At 37.2% G+C, this 18347-nt stretch overlaps 1 protein-coding gene across 5 annotated transcripts in view; it reads left to right on the forward strand.

The window, feature by feature from the left end:
- Positions 1–15795, forward strand: part of LOC111150798 (ribosomal protein S6 kinase C1) — a 178508-nt gene extending 162713 nt beyond the window's left edge. For all 5 annotated transcript variants that reach the window (XM_022508403.1, XM_022508405.1, XM_022508406.1 and 2 more), the window contains 3 exons: positions 2716–2798; positions 3868–3963; positions 13640–15795. In XM_022508403.1, the coding sequence (XP_022364111.1) occupies positions 2716–2798; positions 3868–3963; positions 13640–13750 (290 nt within the window). In that variant the 3' untranslated portion in view covers positions 13751–15795. The remainder of the gene's footprint in view (positions 1–2715; positions 2799–3867; positions 3964–13639) is intronic.
- The last annotated feature ends 2552 nt before the right edge of the window (positions 15796–18347 follow it).

The following is an 18347-nucleotide window of genomic DNA, read 5'->3' on the forward strand; positions in this document are numbered from 1 at the left end:
TGCTGGTCAGTCATTTTGGGTCTTGAGCTGTAAGCTGATACCTCCTTCATAAAACCAAGAAGTATATATGTATTACTATTACTAAAGAGAATAGAATAACAAATTCTTGAGCAAAAAGTTATTGAAAAAAATGAAAAACCATTAACTATGCTAGCGGGAAAACTTGAACTTGGTTTCACATAATTTAGCGGTGCGGCCAGGTAATGGAGTTCGTGGAGGAACAGGGACTAGCATGGTGCCCAGTTTGTGCTGCTTATGTATGTTGGTTGAATGAATAAGATGGGTTGAGACCTGAATATACACGTGCCCAAATAAGCGAGGCCTTTAAATGTTATTTAATGCTCAGTGAGAAGCCATTTCAGAATTTTGAACAGGGAATTGATGTAATCCATTGCTTGCTTTAGACTGGACGGAAAGGTTCAAGAAGTTATATTTGATTACAGGACTATGGTCAGTTTTTTAAGTTTTTTGAACTTTCTAAGAACTTAGACCCTTCCTAAAGTTTTTAGAGCACATTTTTGAAGGTGACAGTGCCTCTCTACGAGGAGGTCAAGAAGGTGGTGGGGGCAGTGAATTTAAACCTGGGAAGGGCAGCATAAGTACTTTGAGAGCTCCCAAAGAGTTGTCCTTCAAGAGAGTCACTATTTTAGGAAATCCTTGAGTATCAAAATCATAGAAGTTAGAGCTAAAGTTAACCAAGAGGCCCTCGGATGTAACCCTTTTGCAGCCTTCTGTTATACATGAGATCAAGTGGATTCCTCAGGGCCCTTCACCCAGGCCTCCTGATTTCCAGCCTGCGTTGCGCTTTCTCATATGTAATACATTTATGCTGTGGAGAAAGGATGGCGGCGGACTCTTAGGGAGGATTGGCCAGCATAGCTTCACCTTCCTGCTCCAGCACACCTGGATGTTTTCATGTTTTCTTGCGATCTGTTTAAAACGCACCGCTTAGCTATGCATGTAGGTTCCTAAGTATAGGGATGGAAATAAACATGTTATCCCCTCAGAGCACATCACTAAAATATTTTGTCATCTTTTCCCACCAGTCTTTTTTAAAAATACGTACTTCTAAAATTAGAATTCTCTTGTTTTATGCCTTGTTTTTTAATTTAGTATATCCATTTACTTACCTACTTAAACTTTATATATCACTTAAAATGCTTATGTAGTAATATTCCATCTTACTGATGTGTGTGTGTATGCATACATACATACACATACACACACACAGATATATTTACAATGTATATATAATTAAATCTCCATTGTTAGGTCTCAGTTTTTCAAACAAGCTGCTTCTTTACAAATGTACATGACATCAACAGGCTTAGGAGACTTTTAGTCATTCACACAGTAGTTTGAGTGGTTAAAATCTATGTTTTCTTTTTACCATCTGGGTGAGAGCAGCTCGTTAGAGAATGGAGGTTGTGATTTGGCCCTGAGCACATCCTGGGAAGAAAGACTGGGTAGGGGCTGGTGTGGAGAGAAGTACTTCTTCATAGGCCGCTTGAGTTCCAGAAGAGGGTAGGTGCCAGGATCTGGAAGATAATACCGAGTAGGAGGAATTTCAGTATTTCCGTAGGAAGGGCTCTGTTTTCTTTTTCTGGTCCACCTGACCTTTGCTCCAAGGCTTAAACCTCAAGCTCATTTCTGAGTTTTATGGTTCTTCTATGCGGTACTTGTACGAAGTATTGGTTAAAAGGCTGGGCACGTGAGCACCACTTCAGTTATTTCCAATTTCTGACCTAACTCCTTCAAAACTTTTGAGCTTTATTTGTATGAGTTGTGGGTTACCCTCCACCCAAATATTGAGTGTGTGGTGTCAGCCAAATGGAAGTGAAGGGTTCGACATTGACAGGCTTAGCGACTAATCGAATGCCGTTAGGGAAGGACAGGAAAGCATCAAACAGATGTAGGGGCTAAAAGCCTCAGAACTGGTAAAATGAGGAGTGTTGCTGATTTGCGGAGAAACCTGGAAAATGACACCTGAAAACTCATATTGCATTTCGGGAACTCAGGCTGGTGAAAGATAGGGCTAAGGCAGATAAGACTGTAATTTGTAGATATTCTAAACACTCTTATCTTAGCCAGTAGTTTCAGTTAGGGCTTAAAACAACATATCTGTACTTCTAAATATCAAAATGGGTAAGTTTGCATTTCACATGCTCCTCCTTTAGTTGAAAACAATTGATTATATAGGAGAGAGGTGGTATTATAAATCACGTTTTAGTTCTGCTGCTGATTTACTGTATGACATTGGACAAGGCATTTCACTTCTCTGGCTTCTAATCTGTAATTAAAAGGATAATTACTGGTTTAAATAATTTTTGAAGTTCCTTCTGAACCTAGAGTCTTTATTTCTAAAACAAAAAATGACCCAAGGTAGCATTGGCTGTACTTTCTTGAATTTGAAAAATTAAGCAAAATGCTGATCTAGTAGATTCATAGAACTTTTAAGTGTAGCTTCTTGAAGGTGTCCCTCTATCAACTAAAGAACAAATGTCTCAGTTTAATATATGACTGCATAAAAAAAAAAAAAATGCAACCACAGTAGGTGACCAAAGGGGATAAGTAACTTTCAGGAATTTTGAAAGCCCTGTAGTATTTAGTATATGCTCTCTCAGCATTAAAAAGGTCACCTTGCTAATACATGTTAATTTTGAAAGTTGAATTGACCTTTGGAATTTTAATATCAACCTTTTTTGGTGTGTTTAGAGGTTGGAGCAATCACAGAAGAAACAGAAGCCTGTGATTGGTGGAGTTTGGGTGCTGTCCTCTTTGAACTTCTCACTGGCAAGGTAAGCAGTGACCTGGACATTTAATAAGTTTACCCAGATGCTACCTTGATTTCAAATTGAGAACATTTAGCCTTTGCCTTTAGTTTTTAGATCAGGGACTAAATAGGAAAACCTTTGATTTTTTTTTTTTTTTAAGGCAGAAAAAGGCAAGTTTATCTAGATTCCAGATGTTTTAAAAAAAAGTATTACATTGAATAATATAATTCTGTTATATCATAACTTTAGTACATAGACATATTACTAAACATTCTTTCTCTTCATTTTCTGTGATTCAGTTTTAACAGCATTAAATCTGTAATGTTCATGTAAGGATGTATTAGAATTCTCTGGATGTTTTAAACATCTTGCTGGGAAGCAGGAAGGAATTCTCATTTTAGAAAATTAATGTAGATATAAAAGGTAGCATTGCCTTTTTTCTCAATACTGTAAATTTTTCCTATTTGTTCTAGCTTAAGGACAGAATTTATACTCTTTCTGATCAATAACTTTTAAGTAGGATGTTTGAGGTTAATAGACTCTAATAGTATTGTGCACATTGCCTCCTGGGAAGATAACAGAGGAAATGAACAGTCCTACTTTTGTAAGTAGTCATCTACCTTGAATATGTAGGTACTACTGAACTCTTAAGATTGTTGTGGATTATTACAGATCACTTACACGTACAACTAAATCATGAAGTGCTATAAATATATAAGGTGTTATTATTAACCAGTTCTAAACTTAGAAGGTTTTTAAGAACATTAAAAATTCAGAGATACCAAGTCCCTTTTTAAATTTCTGTGTGTAATATAAGGTTTTTTTATTATGAGCCATTCCCTGTATAACTAAGGGGAAAGGGCCAGCAGCAGAAGCTTCTGGTGTGATTTTGATGATTGCCTTCATTTCAGTTCGAAGTCCTATACTCTCGTCGCCCTTGGCCTGAACTACTTAGGAGAGAGACACTGTGTTGATTACTGCACCTCTAGTTAAGATGGTTTTGAGCTTTCTGTACTTGCCGTCCATAAATCTTGTGATAGAACAGTAAATGATGTTATTTGGGATAAGAAGTGTACCTGATTGATTATTTCAGACTCTGGTTGAGTGCCATCCAGCAGGAATAAATACTCACACTACTTTGAACATGCCAGAATGTGTCTCTGAAGAGGCTCGCTCACTCATACAACAGGTAACTTAATTGACCTACTCGCCAAGTATATCAGCCATGCAAATTAGCCGAGTCCATAGTTATAAAACCTTAAAGAAATTAGTTTGGGGCAAGAAAGATTCATTACTAATTCAGAACTGGTACTGTGTATGGTTAAGCTTCTGCTGTTATTTAAGTATTAGTGGGGTCAGAGAGAACAGTTAAAGCTTATTGGTGTTTAAGTCTCCCCCCACCCCAAAATCCAGGCTAATGTTTAGTCAATTTCATATATTTGTGAAGGTGTGAGATTTAAGTATTGTTTTTAGCTTGTCTGGAGCGGCTCTATTTCTGCTCTTATATTTTGTAACCATGTATGATGGCTTTTTTTCTTTTTTTTTTTTTGGCTGGATATTTTCAATCTCTAATTCCTATTCAAAAACTTGGGAATAGGTTACTCAGGTTGCTTTGGAGAAAAGTGGTCTTAGAAAACCTTGCCGAGTTAGATTACTCCTGGCTTCATCCATCGTTGGAACTTGGGCGCTGATGTATTGATGTCAGTGCATTTTTGGTGGCTTTAAAGAAAGAGACTATTACTAATTAAAGTTCAGTATCCCAGAGGTGGGCTTGGAACTCCAGTGAGCTTCTTAAATAGATTGCTCACATTTAAAATGCTCCTCTAGTTTTGAATAGTGAGTTTTGGTGAGTATACTGAGGGTTATCAGCATTGGGGTATGATAGGCTCACAGCAAATCAGCAAGAATTGTCAGGCCTAGGATCCTTATAATTTTATGAGAAATGTAAAGGGAAGGGTTATTTGAAGAAAGATCAAGAACTGATATTTTTGTTTCAAGAAACCTGAATTATTTTTTTTAATCAGAAAAAAACAAAATAAAAAAAAAAGACAAAGAAAGGGGGAGAGGAGAACATATTATTAAGAAGAGAATTACCTAGTATTCTCTTGAAGAGTGATTTGGGTTTCATTCAACAAATACATGCACGAATATGTGTAAGACATAGTGCTGTAAGCCATGCGCCTAAGTATAATAGATGGATTGGATCAAAGACGTCAGAGGCTTAAAAACTACTGTGGCAAGTCAAGATAAGGAGGGGTTCTAGTTGGTGCAGTGATAGTATTAGGAAAGTTTTTGTGGAGTGGATGTTATTTTTGTGGAGCCCTAGAACTTTGGCATGACAAGGTGGGATGTGGGGGGAATAACGTGGCAGAATGAACAGCTTCAATGAGGGAAGGAGTCCCAAAGACTCAAATTAGGAAATCAAAAGTTTGGTTTATCTGGAGTGGAGGGATGAATATAGGAATGAGTAATAGTAGTAGACGGGTGTGGAAAGGTAAGTTGGAGTTCTCTTAAGGGTTTCTGTTATCAGTCACCAGGAAAGAGTGATCATACTTAATTCAGTAAAAAAAAAAAAAAAAAAGATGTTTGGAGTTTTTGTGCAGAAGAATGAAAGGATTAGAGTTGTGCTTTAGGAAGATTAAATTTTCCCAGAGAATGTAGAACATAAAGAAACATAACCAGGTTGGAAATAACGAGATGGGAATACCCTTGAGCACTTTGCAAAAGGATTAAGAGGTAATACAAAGATATAGAATGTGTTTCATTCTAAGGGGAAAAAAGGACAGCTACTCATTTGATTTCATCTTATTTGTTGTGGCACAACAAGGTAAATTCCAAGTATTTTTTTGGTAAATAATTTGAGGAAAGCTAGCAAATGCTTTTTGTTTGTTTGTTTCCCTCCTTAAGGTCCTTATTATATAATATTGAGAATAGAATTCCCTACATAATTTATAAAGGTCTGCTGCTCCTGTCTTTATTAGAAATCATGTATAAAGGAATCTTGGCTAAAGGTATGTTAAATCCTCTGATACAGATATGTATATTATGTAGTAAATCAGCATTCTGTCATTGGCCTGCCTAAGGAAACTACCACTCATGTTGAGGAAACATCATCAGGAAAGGGAAAAGGGGTCTCTTGGCATGATTAGCAATTTGTCATTTTGACTTTCCTCTTCCACTACCTCACAGGTCATGGGGTCATTTAAAAAAAAAATCACAAAATGATTTATATGGAAATAATTATTCTGTTTTGGGGAGATTTCCCCCTCTTTGGTCTTTCAGCTCCTTGCTTTCTTCCTAGATTTCATAATCCCTTGTACCCATGGTTCAGTCATCTCAGCCATATGAATGCTAAAGTAGACGTAGTTATATTTTAAATGCAATTCAAAGAAAGAGGCTTACAGCTCCTCAGAGCACGTATATCTGTACTTCACAGTGTACATTTAGTTAACTGTGACACAGTTGTTTTGTTAGTTGAAAAATACTATATGAGAAAAAAAACCTTCAAAATAAATTTTTGTGTCTTCATCGCTCAGCTTTATTACCTGAGTATTTTTCAGGAGAACAGAGGTTGGCAGTGACTGTTTTGGTTCTGTCACCGGCTAACACATTTGCTTAAGCCACAGAACCTTTGTGCGGTCTCTCTTGAGGCCTGGTATAGTATTTAAAATGGCAGGATAAACAAGATCATCATGGGTAAGACAATTATACTTTTGCCTCTAGATATATATTTACAGATTTGTAGCAAAGTCCATGAACTAATTAAGTTGACTTTAGTCAAAGTCCAAAGTAGGAATCTTTATTGGAATTTCTTAATGAGGTCATGTTTTGGAAGGAATAGGGGTAGAGAAGCCAATTGTAACAAAGAAGAAAGAACTTTTCCACGTTCATATGTTTGCTAAACTACTAAAAATATGCTATAGTTATATTTAATTCGTACCAATATTTGATATTTTAAATTTATATTAAATTGTTTGATGCCTCCCATATTTCAGGTGGCTAGATATGCGTTGTCAGATTTTGAAAATGGTTTTGATCCATTTGGGCTATTCTTAACAATGTTTGTTTTATAATAGCGGCTTTTCACTTAACACCTTTTAGCAATACCTAATATTAAAATTCTTCGAGCAGTTAGCTTTAATAAACAATAGTCATTTTGAATGCTAGATACAGTAATTTCAAGTGAGAGGATTGAGTACAGTCTTTTGAAGTATGTGCTTCCCCCCTCTTGTGTATTTGGTAATATGAAAGTGAAGTAGTAGATTCTTGGCATTTGCAAAAAATTACATACTCACGAAGCAGTCTAATGTTATGTTGAAGAGCATGGATTCTGGAGCCACAGTGCTAAATTCACATCTTGTCTTTGCTACTTACTACTTGTATGATCTTAAATAAGTTACTTAATTTCTGTGAGTCTCTGTTTTCTAGTCTAGAGAGAGAATAGAATAGTAGCTATTAGTATAAAGTTGTTGTGAATTATATCAATTAAACTATGTTAAGTACTTAGAATAATGCCTGGCACACAGTGAGTATCGCATAAATGTTTTATATTGTTATTGAAGGGCAGTGCTGAAGGTTCATAATATATAGTAATTTGATGAAGGATGTGTTGCATTCTAGGGCTGCTGATGTAAGGGTGAGGCAACTGCTGATGATAGAGGTTGAAAAGGTCTAAAAAAGTAGTGGATTGGCACATAATAGGAAATCAATTGATATTTTTCATACAAATAATTGAATTAATGAATTATAAATGAACAAAAAAATAGAAATAAAGGTAAAAAGAGAAGAAACAGAAGTTTTGGTTGAATACATAGAAACATTAATATAAAGAAATCATTTAAATATTTCAGTTTACTATAGGAATATTCTCAAATTTGAATGGCTATAGCCATATGAGGAAGTTGGCACATTCTCTCTTGAGAAAGGAAGTTATAACATTGGACAGAATTGGTGAAAACAACTATCTCGGTGCTCTGGAAATTGATCGGAGGGATACAACAACCTGAAAAGTGTTTATACTTGAAAAACAGCCAAACCTAAGGAAAGAAGAGTGGGACTCTGTGGCAGTTTTGCCTGGGTTGCTTCCATTCTCCTTTCTCTGCTTGGTCAGGTGTGAAGTTCCTTCCAGATTGAAGCAGGCCATGAGGACCAACCCTGAAGTTGCATGCCGGTGTATAGGAGCAGGGAAGGATCCCAGCTGAAAGCAAAAAACCAGGGGAGATTTGTAAGTGGCCTAAAATTTTAATGTGTTCTCCTACGCATGGATAGAGGACAGAAGCTTTAGGGGCTGAGGTTTAAGTACCCTCCTTTCAGTCACAGATTGGCCACTAAGCTATGCACACACAGGGTGATCCTAGGAAGTGAAGCTAAAACAAAAACAAAACAAAAAAAAAAACCACAAGGAAACAAGGATGAACAGAGATAGCAACAGCTGCTTGTTACAAAGAGATGGGAGGAGTAGATATACAGATCTAGTTGAAATAAGTTACCAAACAACAAACCAACCAACAGCAATGATAGTAGTCTTCTTGGGGAACAAAGTTGGGCTCTAGAGTTGCTAGAATATGTCATCCAAAATGTCCCATCTTCAGCAAATATATGATATACACAGAAACAAAAAAATGTGACTCATATGCAGGGAAAAAAAGCAGTCAGTAGAAACTGACTCTGAATGTCCCCAGGTTGAATGAAATAGACTTCAAAGTGGTTATTGTAAATATGTTCAAAGAACTAAAGGAAACCATGTTTAAAGAATTAAAGGAAAGTACAACAATGAATCAGCAAATAGAAATTCTCAATAAGGAGATACAAATTATATTTTTTAAAAAGAACCAAATAGAATTCTCAAGTTGAAAAATACAATAATAACAATAATTATTGTTTTATTTTTTTTTTTAAGATTTTATTTATTTATTTGTCAGAGAGAGAGAGGGAGAGAGAGCAAGCACAGGCAGACAGAATGGCAGGCAGAGGCAGAGGGAGAAGCAGGCTCCCTGATGAGCAAGGAGCCCGATGTGGGACTCGATCCCAGGACGCCGGGATCATGACCTGAGCCGAAGGCAGCTGCTTAACCAACTGAGCCACCCAGGCGTCCCTAATTATTGTTTTAATAATTGAAATTCAGTAGGGGGAAGAATTCATTAGAGCATCTCAATAGCAAATTTGAGATAAATTAGGGAAGAATCAATGAACTTGAAGATAGAATGATAGAAATGATCAAATCTGAGGGAAAAAAAAGACCAGAAAAAAGAAAAGTGAACAGGGCTACAGAAACCTGTATAATAATATCAGATGTACCAGGGAGTCCCAGAAGGAAAGGAAAGAGAGGAAGGGGGAGCAAAAGTATTTGAAAAAGTAATGGCTGAAAACACCCTAAATGTGATGAAAAATGTTGATAGGCATCCAAGATGCTCAATGGACTTTAATTAGGAAAATACACGTAGTTATATTGTTGCAAGACAAAAACAGAGGAAAATCTTGAAAGCAGCAAAAGAAAAACCACTCACTTTATACAAGGAAACCTTAGTGTCTGACTTCTCATCAAAAACAATGGAAGAGGGACGCCTGGGTGGCTCAGTTGGTTGGACGACTGCCTTCGGCTCAGGTCATGATCCTGGAGTCCTGGGATCGAGTCCCACATCGGGCTCCCGGCTCCGCGGGAGTCTGCTTCTCTCTCTGACCTTCTCCTTGCTCGTGCTCTCTCTCACTGTCTCTCCCTCAAATAAATAAATAAAATCTTTAAAAAAAAAAAAAAAAACAAAAAAAAACAATGGAAGACAGTGTACACTTCCAGCTATAAAATAAGTACGTCATGGAGATTAAAAGTACTAGGTAGGGAGTGTAGTCAATAATATTATAATAACACTGTATGGTGACAAACGGTGATTACATCTACTGTGGTAAGCACTGAGTGAAGTACAGATTGTTGCATCAATATGTTGTACACCTGAAACTAATATAACATTGTATGTCAATTATATACTTCAATAATAATGATAAATGATAATAATAATACCAGTGGAAGACAGAAGACAGTGAAATGACATATTCAGAGTGCCAAAAGGAAGTTAATCAACTAAGAATTCTATATCCAGCAAAATCATCCTTCAAAAATGAAGACGAAATAAAGAAATTCCTGAATAAAGACAGAATTCTTTGCTAGACTTGCCTTGCAAGAAACAATGCAGGAAGTCCTTCAGGCTGAAAGGAAGTAATGACACCACATAGTAAATTGAATCTGTAGGAGGAAGTGAAGAAGACTGTAACGGTAAAATATGAGTCGGTGAGAAAGACAATGAAAAAGACTACTTTTTCTCATTTTTCTTCTCAACTTCTAAAAGACCTAAGATTATATGAAACTAATTATAACATGCTGTTGAGTTTATAATATACAAATGTAATATATTACATATATGACAATAACAGACAAAAGGCAGAAGGACTGGAGCTATAGTAGAGCAGAATTTCTGCATTTCACTGGAATTAAATAAGTTAGTCTTAATCTGAAGTAGATTGTGATAAATTTTAATTTTTTTTAGAGAAAGGGGAGGAGGGGCAAAAGAAGAGTGGGAGAGAAAGAATCCCAAATTGGCTTCATGCCCAGTGCAGAGCCCAACGTGGGGCTTGATCCTATAACCCCGAGATCATGACCTGAGTCGAAATCAAGAGTCAGATGCTCAACTGACTGAGCTACCCAGGTGCCCCGTAGATTATGATAAAGTAAGATGCATATTGTAATCCTTACAGCAACCACTAAAAAAAAAAAAAAAAAATAGTAAATGAAAATTAATAGAGGAACTGAAATAGGACAGTAAAAAGTATTGATACAAAAGAAAGCCATAAAAGAGGAACAAAAAAGACAGTAGATGTAGAAAACAAATAGCAAAATGGCAAATTTAAACTCACCACATCAATAATTACAATTCAATATGGATGTCTAAATATGCAAAAACAAAAGGAATTTTATTAAGTATTATTATTAAACTGTATAAAAAGTAAGGTTCAGTTATCTTGTATACAAGAGATACACCTTAAATTCAAAGATACAAATAGGTTGAAAGAAAAAAATGAGAAAAGGTAAATCATGCAGACAGTAACCCTAAGAGAGCTGAAGTGGCTGCATTAAATTCCTGACAAAACAGATGTGAAGACAAAAGACTTACTAGAAACTAAAATACTTCATTGTGACAAATGATCAGTACATAGGAAGATAGAACAATGAATGTATATGCTCTAATAACAGCCTCTATACATATGAAGCAAAATATGACTGAATTGAAGGGAAAATAGGCAATCCGATAATAATAAATGGAAGCTTCAATACCCTGTTCCCGATAAATTATAGAAAATCAGCAAGGATACTGAGAAGACTTCAACAACATTATCTAACATCTCTGGCATATATGGAACAATGATGGCAGAATACATTCTCATCACATGTATGTAGAACATTCTCCAAGATAGATCACCACACAACAAGCTTCAGTATTAAAGGTGGATTAAAATCATACAACATACTCTGATCGTAACAGTTTAATTAGAAATCAGAAAGAGATCTGGTAAGTCCACAAATACTTGGAAATTAAATAACACATTTCTGTGTAACCTATGAGTCAAAGAAGTAGTGTCAGGAGAAGCTAGAAAGTATTTTTAGTGGAATGAAAACACAGAATATATAAAAATTTATCAGATGCTGCTGTCAGTTATTGAGGAAAATTTATGGCTTATAAACACCTATACTATATCAGAAAAGAAGGAAGGTCTCAAATGAAAGTCTTACCACACCTTAGGAAACTAGAAAATTCTTGTGTTATTAGAGCAAAGGTAGGCATATAGATCAATGGGACGGAATTGAGTATCCAGAAATAAACCCTTATATTTATGGTCAGTTGATTTTCAATAAAGGTGCTGAGAGAATTTGATGGTGAAAAAATAGTCTTTTCAACAAATGGTGCTGGGAAAATCAAATAAATGCTAAAACCAAAATGAACTAAGACCCTTACTTCATACCATATCCAAAAATTAACTCAAAATAGCTCTTAGGCTTGTTTAGATGGGAGCTAAAACTAAAAATTGTAGAAGAAACCATGGGAGAAAATCTTCTTGAGGGGTTAGGCAAAGAGTTATTAGATATGACACCAAAAATATCCATAAAAGATAACAATTGATAATGTGGCCTTCATTAAAATTAAAAACTTTTATACTTCAAAAGATATCAGAAAATGAAAAGACAAGCCACAGAGTGGGAGAAAATATTTCAAATCATGTAACTAATAGGGACTTGATTTCAGAATGGGTAGAGAACTGTTACAGGGCTAGGTTGGTAGAGCGTACGATTGTTGATCTTGGGGTTGTAATTTTGAGCCCCACATTGGGTGTAGGGATTACCTAAAATCAAGACTTTACAAAAAAAAAAAAAAGAACTTGTATAACTCAATAAGTAGACAATTCAGTATAAAATGGGCAAAGAGGGTGCCTGGGTGGCTCAGTGGGTTAAGCTTCTGCCTTCGGCTCAGGTCATGATCTCAGGGTCCTGGGATAGAATCCCGCATGGGGCTCTCTGCTCATCAGGGAGCCTCCCCCTCTCTGCCTATTTGTGATCTCTCTCTGTCAAATAAATAGATAAAATATTTAAAAAGGGGGGGGGCAAGATCCACCAAGGAAGCCCTATGAATGGCTTGGCCATGGAAGGATGCTCACCATCATTACTCACTAGGGAATACAAATTCAAATCATAATAAGATGCCAGTAATACCCACCAAAAGGGCTTTAATCGAGATAGACAGTATCAGGTATTTGTGAGTTTTTCTAAACTGGAACTCGCATACATTGCTGGTGGGACTGTAAAATGGTGCAGCTGCTTTAGAAAGGTTTGGCAGTTTCTTAAAAAGCTAAACATAAATTTGCCACATGACCCAGCAGTTTGCTCCTAGGAATATCCTTGAGAGAAATGAAGACATATGTTTACACAAAGACATAAATGTGAATGTTAATAGTATTGCTCATTATGGCCTCAGTCTGGAAAGACTACATGCCTGTTGACTGGTGCAGATTAACAAAATATGTTCTCTCCGAAAAATGGAATACTATTCAGAAGTAAAAGGTAACAAGCTGTTGGTACTGCTACAACATGGTTGAATCTGAAAAACATTATGCTAAGTGAAAGAAGGCAACTACAAAAGGCAAACATCTTTTATGAGTCCATTTACATGAAATACCCAGGAAGGTCACATTTATAGAGACTAAAAGCAGATCAGTGTTTGCCTAGGGCGCGATAGAAGTCAGAATTAAAGCAGACAGCATGAGGAGACTTTTGGGTGATTAAAGTATTCTGAAACTGGATTGTGTGATGGTTCCACAACTTTTTACACTTACTAAGAATCACTGAATCGTATACTTACAGCAGATGAATTTTATGCTGTAGAAATTATCCCTCAGTAAAGCTGTTAAAACAAAATTTGAGGATGCGTGAACATCTCAAGACACATTATTTCAGCATGCCCGTGAAAGGAGTAACTGGATGTCTCAGATTTGGGTGCAGTATCTAATTAATGTCATGATGTGCTTTGGAATAGGACATTGATAGGTGTAACTGTCCTGTTATACTATGAGTTGGAGAGAACCGAAGTGAGTTACTCGAGGTCGTGTTTCAAATCAGTTGAAAAGCCACCTCAAATATCCCCCACCATCTCACAGCTACAGTGGTGTTAGGCATAGCTCCCTTCCACGGCAATCTCATGAGTTGGCTGTTCATCAAGTCCATTGTCACTAGGGTTGAATCGAGCAGTTCTTTCCTTTCATATATTTTTGTTTTCCTTTGATTCACCACTTGGATTCCTATCACTCACTACGTCCTTCCTTCGTAGCTCTTGCAGTTCAATCCTGTGGAGCGTCTTGGTGCTGGAGTTGCTGGTGTTGAAGATATCAAATCTCATCCATTTTTTACCCCTGTGGATTGGGCAGAACTGATGAGATGAGCATAAGACAGGGTTCTCTGCACACATTCCGACCTTCTCTGTGACAGGCGTCCCCAGCACAGAGGCAGCCCTGCCTCGCACTCGCCGATGGAGCACCGAGACCTTGGGATAAAGACCTTTAGAGGAAATGGAAGAAAAAAGGCTGAAAGAGAACACTTTCTTTACTGTTATTTTCGGGACAGGATATTGGCTACACTTGCAAGGGGCATTTACATACAAGCCTTTAGACAAGGTGTGATCTTTATCTGCAATTAGTGTTGCAGATGAGTTGTAAACCCAACGGAAGAAGGAATGCCCTTCAAGAACTTCCTCTAAAAGCTCCAAGTGTACATGTAGGTGTTACTTGAAAGGAGGACCTTTACGTGGCAGCTAATAGTAACTTTCTGCTAAGCAAGATTGGCTTATACGATCATAATTAATATTTGCTGAATAATACACTAAAAGCGCTTCATGAATAGTGTCATCTGTGGAGCTTAAAAAGTGAGAAAAAAAGAATATATACATCATGCCTGATAGAAAACATGTACCATGATACTTTATAATTAGGGTATGCTGAATGTGGTTCCATATTGTTTCATCCTTTCAGAAGCCCACCGAGAAGAAAACACTCACGTTGCCAACTTCATATGCTTTGTTGGTTAACTATGGAAGGGTTCATATAAACACTTGCTGTCTCTCTTCAGCTTCATCTTTCTGCTCCCTACACCTGTTGCCTTTTCTCTCATATCTGTTGCCCCTTCCTCTGCTAGTACATTTGCAACAAAAAGGGAAGGGAGTATTTACTTCCCCAAATTGTATCAGCTTAATAAGGACTAAGAAATCATGATTATAAAATAAACGTGATAAAAATTGAAATCTCTCTTTCATTTAATGGCTTAAGTTTTTTGTTTTGCTTTGTTTTAGGAAGGCCTCTCCTTCTTTCCTCTTGGACTTTTAGCAATTTCTGCTGCTTCTTATGCTTAACTTCATTTTAGGTTTTTGATTTGGTATAATAAGGACCAAAGGATCTCATCTAAATAGAAGTGAATGGCAATCCTATTTTATTACTTAGTGGTGGGATTTCCAGGTCTGACCTCCTAATCTACGTGACACGATGTAGAAAGAATACGAGTTTTACACCTCTCCCAACATTTGTATTTGTTATTTCTGTATGTTGCTACGATAGCTCCTGCATTTGTGCCTTGTTTATAACAGCTTAAAAATGTTTTTGAAGCATTACTGTCTGTTTTTAAAACTTTATCCAAAGGAGAAAGAATAAGTCAGTTTTTCGGAGTTAGGAGCCATCAGAAATAATGAAGGTCTTCCATATATTTTAATCCTTTGAGTTTTTGAGCTCTGTGTGGGATCCCATTCCTTCTCCAAGAGCATCTCTACAGCTTCCATCTGCCGTCAGCCGGGTCCTCCCACCGAAGTAAATGGAAGCAGAAAATGCTTTAGTGAAACAAAGGAAATGTGCAAGCATTTTTTTCTTTTTCTGTTTTCCTACCTCCCCCTTTTCCTTCTGGTTCCCTTATAACCTGAACGTCAGATGAAGGACTGCAACAACACCAGGATGGCGAGCAGGTCACCAGGATCAAAGCGTGATCAAGATGACATCACTCCCTGGAACTGGGTTTCAGCTCACCAGCCCCCCTGGCCTCATAACAGGAACTTGTGCAGGTGAGACCAAAGAATGACTTCCTGTGTGGAACCAGTAGGAAATCTGCAAGTACTTAGAGCTAGCCATGGCAGAGCTTCCTTCCAGAAGTGCCCTCTGACATGAAAGTAGGACTTCCCAGCTAAGGTGAAGCTCCCAGCCCCGCCACGTGATTCTGGTTCCTTGGATTCAGGACAGTAATGTCGACAGATGGCTGCTGTGACCGTGTGTTGACAGTTCCATTGCTTCAATTCCCTCGCTCTCTGTGTGGTTGGAACTTAATGTAAATACATCATCCATAATCATGATGGACATGAATTATTATCGTAAGAAACACGTAAGATATGGCTTTGGGGGTGGTGAACCCAAGTCTGTTTTTATTTGATGATGTATATTAAAATACTAGTATTTCTAATGCTTTGGGTGATCCTGCTTTTTTGTTGTTGTTTTTAATTTTTATTTTTTTGAGCATATAGCCTGTGGGCCCAAACATAACTTGCCACTTTATATTTTTCATTTGATTTTTTTAGTGAAATAAAACACATATAACATAAAATTGACCATTTTAACCACTTTTAAGTTTACAGTTTAGTGGCATTAAGTACATTCCCATTTTGATCCAGCCATCACCTTTTCGTTATCCCAAACAGATCTGCACCCATTACACAGTAACTTCCCATTCCTCTTCCTCCCAGCGCCCCTAATAACTACTCTTCTACTTTCTGTCTCTTTGAATTTCACTCTTCTAGGTCTGTCATGTAAGTGGAACCCTATAATGTTTGTCTTTTTGTATCTGGCTTATTTCACTTGGCATAATGTTTTCAAGGTTCATCCATATTAGAGCATATATCAGAATTTCATTCCTTTTTAAAAGCTGAATAATATTGCCCTGTATGTAGAGACCACATTTTGTTTAGCCATTCATCTGTCATAGGACATTTGAGTGTTTCCTACCTTTTGGCTGTTATGAACATGGATATATAAACATCTGGTCAAGTCCCTACTCTCATTTGATTTTTATATTTTTATGTGAAATCGCCAATGTCATTGACTGTTATTTTACGGTGCTCTTTGTAAGACAGCTTTTCCACCAGGTGGTCAGTAACATAGTATAATGCCACCTATCGTAAGAAAGGATATGAAAGTCAATCATTTCTGTTTCACGGAAACAGAGTTAAGCTCCCTAAGAGTAAAAAAAAAAAAAAAAAAAAAAAAAACCCATTTTTTTTTTTTTTTTTTTTATTTTAAAGATTTTATTTACTTATTTGACAGAGAGAGCACAAGCAGGGGGAGTGGCAGGCAGAGGGAGAGGGAGAAGCAGTCTCCCCAAAGAGCAGGTGGAGCCCAATGTGGGACTCCATCCTGACCGGAGCTGAAGGCAGTCACTTAACCTAGTCCCCCAGGCACCGAAGAATGCCATTATTTTACCAATTTAACCATTACGTGAGTTAAGACTTCTGAGACATAGAACTTTGCAACTTACTTGTTACAATATCTGAACTCTTGATAACTTAAACTTGCCTTTTAAACATTTTAGAACAACTACAAATTCTGCTGTATTTTGACCCTCAAGTTTTTTCTATCCTGTCTTATTTCAGTCATTGTGAACCATGATCGGGTTTTGCTTTCCTATGATGCATATACTGAAGAACATAAAATTTATAAACAATACTTATGCTATGGCCAAAAACACTTATGTGAGGACCCTCTACATGATTTGTTGAATTCGGTTGCCCATATTTATGAATCCAAGCAGAGAGAAATCTGACTGTACTGGCTCTTGACTTGTGCAAGGGACCCCTTACAGCATCTTCTTTGGACTCACTAAGGGAATGCTCTGTTGCAAAGGCCAAGGCATAAGCTGGATCATTCTTCTTCTGGAGAGTAGTTGGTTTAACCTCTGGTATAACTAAAGCTCTGCATGGTGAAGCCGGGTATTTCAAGCTCTTTTTCTGAGGACGGTGGAAAATGAAAGCCGTAGAGTGGGGTCCTGGTCCTAGCTCTGTGAGTAACCAGCACATTACCTTAATCAAATAACAATATTCTAGACTCACTCCCTCCCCTACAGAATGAAGTAGTGGGTTAGTTCTAAGCTCCACAGCGTATGATGGACTTTCTGTTTTTCAGAGTGAACTGAAATGTGATAAACTAGCATCGTAGGAAGACAAGGTTAGTGAAAATCTTAAATTGGTACTTAACTGTTTTCTTATAATTTGTTTTCTAGTAATAACAGATACTTCGGTTGCTGCCATGTACCCACTCAGCAGCATAGCCCTTAGTGGTTATGTGGCTATAAAAATTATAAATAGAACGAAATATTAAAAGGTTATTTCTCAGGCAGCTCTACACTGGAAAAGGAGAGTTGAAGGTCCAGAGAGAAGCACAGAGAGGTGAAAGGAGGTTAGGACACACCTACATTTGCTCACTTCTTAGACCTTTCTCAACAACTGTGGTATTATTTCTACCCTCTTGCCCTCATCTATCATATGTTATGTGGGTTTTGTTTTGTTTTGTTTTTTGGACTCAGTTCTTTGGCAGGCATAATCAGAGTACAAAATTGATACTTTCTGTTCCTATTTAATGCAGAACATTAACCTCTACCAGTCTAGGTAATTTGGACTTTGGAGTATTTGATGTCTCCTCCCCTCAGTTTAAGGATTTCATATTAAGTCCTTATGCTGAAGTGTTCTAAATGGCAAAAGCTGTGAAGTCAGTTCTTTCTAAATAAAGTTGTAAACATAATAGCGGCGGGGGAATGGGAATCAGAATATTCCAGGTCTTTGGGACTCGCCATCATTCACTTTCTCAAGGACAGTACATAGGAAGCTGGAGAATAGGCTTCCTCTCTGGGAAGACTTATAATAGTGGTGGCATAGAGTCAGATGGTATGGCTTGGTATTTTTTGGTCCCAATCACATGACTTCTTCCCTGGATCCAGATATCTCACCTCAGGGAGAAAGA

Source organism: Enhydra lutris, unplaced genomic scaffold (assembly GCF_002288905.1).
Source record: "Enhydra lutris kenyoni isolate GAN:26980312 unplaced genomic scaffold, ASM228890v2 scaffoldscaffold24, whole genome shotgun sequence".
Classification (NCBI taxonomy): Eukaryota; Metazoa; Chordata; class Mammalia; order Carnivora; family Mustelidae; genus Enhydra; species Enhydra lutris.